Genomic DNA, 1014 nt, shown 5'->3' with positions numbered 1-1014 from the left:
GTCTACCACATCCACTCACAAGGCTTTGGTCGGCCCAAGGCTATAGTAGAAGACACTTGCCCAAGGTGCCACGCAGTGGGATTGAACCCGGAACCATGTGGTTGGTAAGCAAGCTACTTACCACACAGCCACTCCTACGCCTATAAGTGTATGTACGTATTTATGTATATATGAACGTATGTATTTATGTGTGTATGTACGTATGCATGCATGCATGTATGTATGTATGTATGCATGAATTTACATACATATGTATTGAAGATAGATTTTCTTAAATTAAAAATTATGAATTATATTTAAAAAAGACTTCAAATGGCATGAACTTTGTGGAGGGAAGTTTCCATATTGAGTTAAAAGCTTTTCAAACACGTGTTAATATGTATGTTTATTTTGTGTGTGTTTGTGTTGCTTCTTCTTGGCATCATGTGATAATTGTAAATGAGTTTCACTGTTATGAAAGCAGTCTGACCCCTGCAAGTTTGGAAGCGAGGACATTAAAACAATGACGATGATAATGAGAATGATGACAACAAAAAAAGTAGAAGAAAAAAATGGTAAGAAAAGAAATTGCTTACCTGAGAAAGTGAGAAAGGCGACACCCCAGGTAACACTCCATATCCACCCTAACAAAAGCAAGAATGTGGTGAGGAACTGCAAAGTGGCCACCCAGGTATTTGTTAAGATAATCTTGGACTTGCTCTTGTCTGGGATTCGAACTCGAGACCCACACTTTAATGTAAGGCCTGATATGAAAGTTCCTGTTGAGAAAGAAAACAAAGAAAAGATAAAAATAAAGATTGCCCTGGGTCTGAAACCTTATACTTTATCTGTTGTTGAGGTGGCTCCAGCTTGGGCAGTATCTTGTATCTTTTACTTGCTTCGGTCATTAGATCTTGGCCATTCTGGGGCACCACTTTGAAAGAATCTAGTTAAAGAAATTAATCCCAGTATATATATATATATATATATATATATATATATACACACACATACATATGCATATATATATATATA

The 1014-nt window shown here is 36.4% G+C and overlaps 1 protein-coding gene across 1 annotated transcript in view; it reads right to left on the bottom strand.

Moving 5' to 3' along the window:
• Positions 1 to 239: 239 nt before the first annotated feature.
• Positions 240 to 1014, bottom strand: part of LOC106881978 (protein SPEC3) — a 22861-nt gene continuing 22086 nt past the window's right edge. Inside the window, exon 3 of the mRNA XM_014932511.2 lies at positions 240 to 758. Coding sequence (XP_014787997.2) covers positions 373 to 758 — 386 coding nt within the window. The 3' untranslated portion in view covers positions 240 to 372. The remainder of the gene's footprint in view (positions 759 to 1014) is intronic.

This window comes from Octopus bimaculoides, chromosome 27, assembly GCF_001194135.2.
Source record: "Octopus bimaculoides isolate UCB-OBI-ISO-001 chromosome 27, ASM119413v2, whole genome shotgun sequence".
NCBI lineage: Eukaryota > Metazoa > Mollusca > Cephalopoda > Octopoda > Octopodidae > Octopus > Octopus bimaculoides.
Note: the sequence above shows the minus strand (reverse complement) of the source record. Positions and strands in the feature narration are given on the sequence as shown.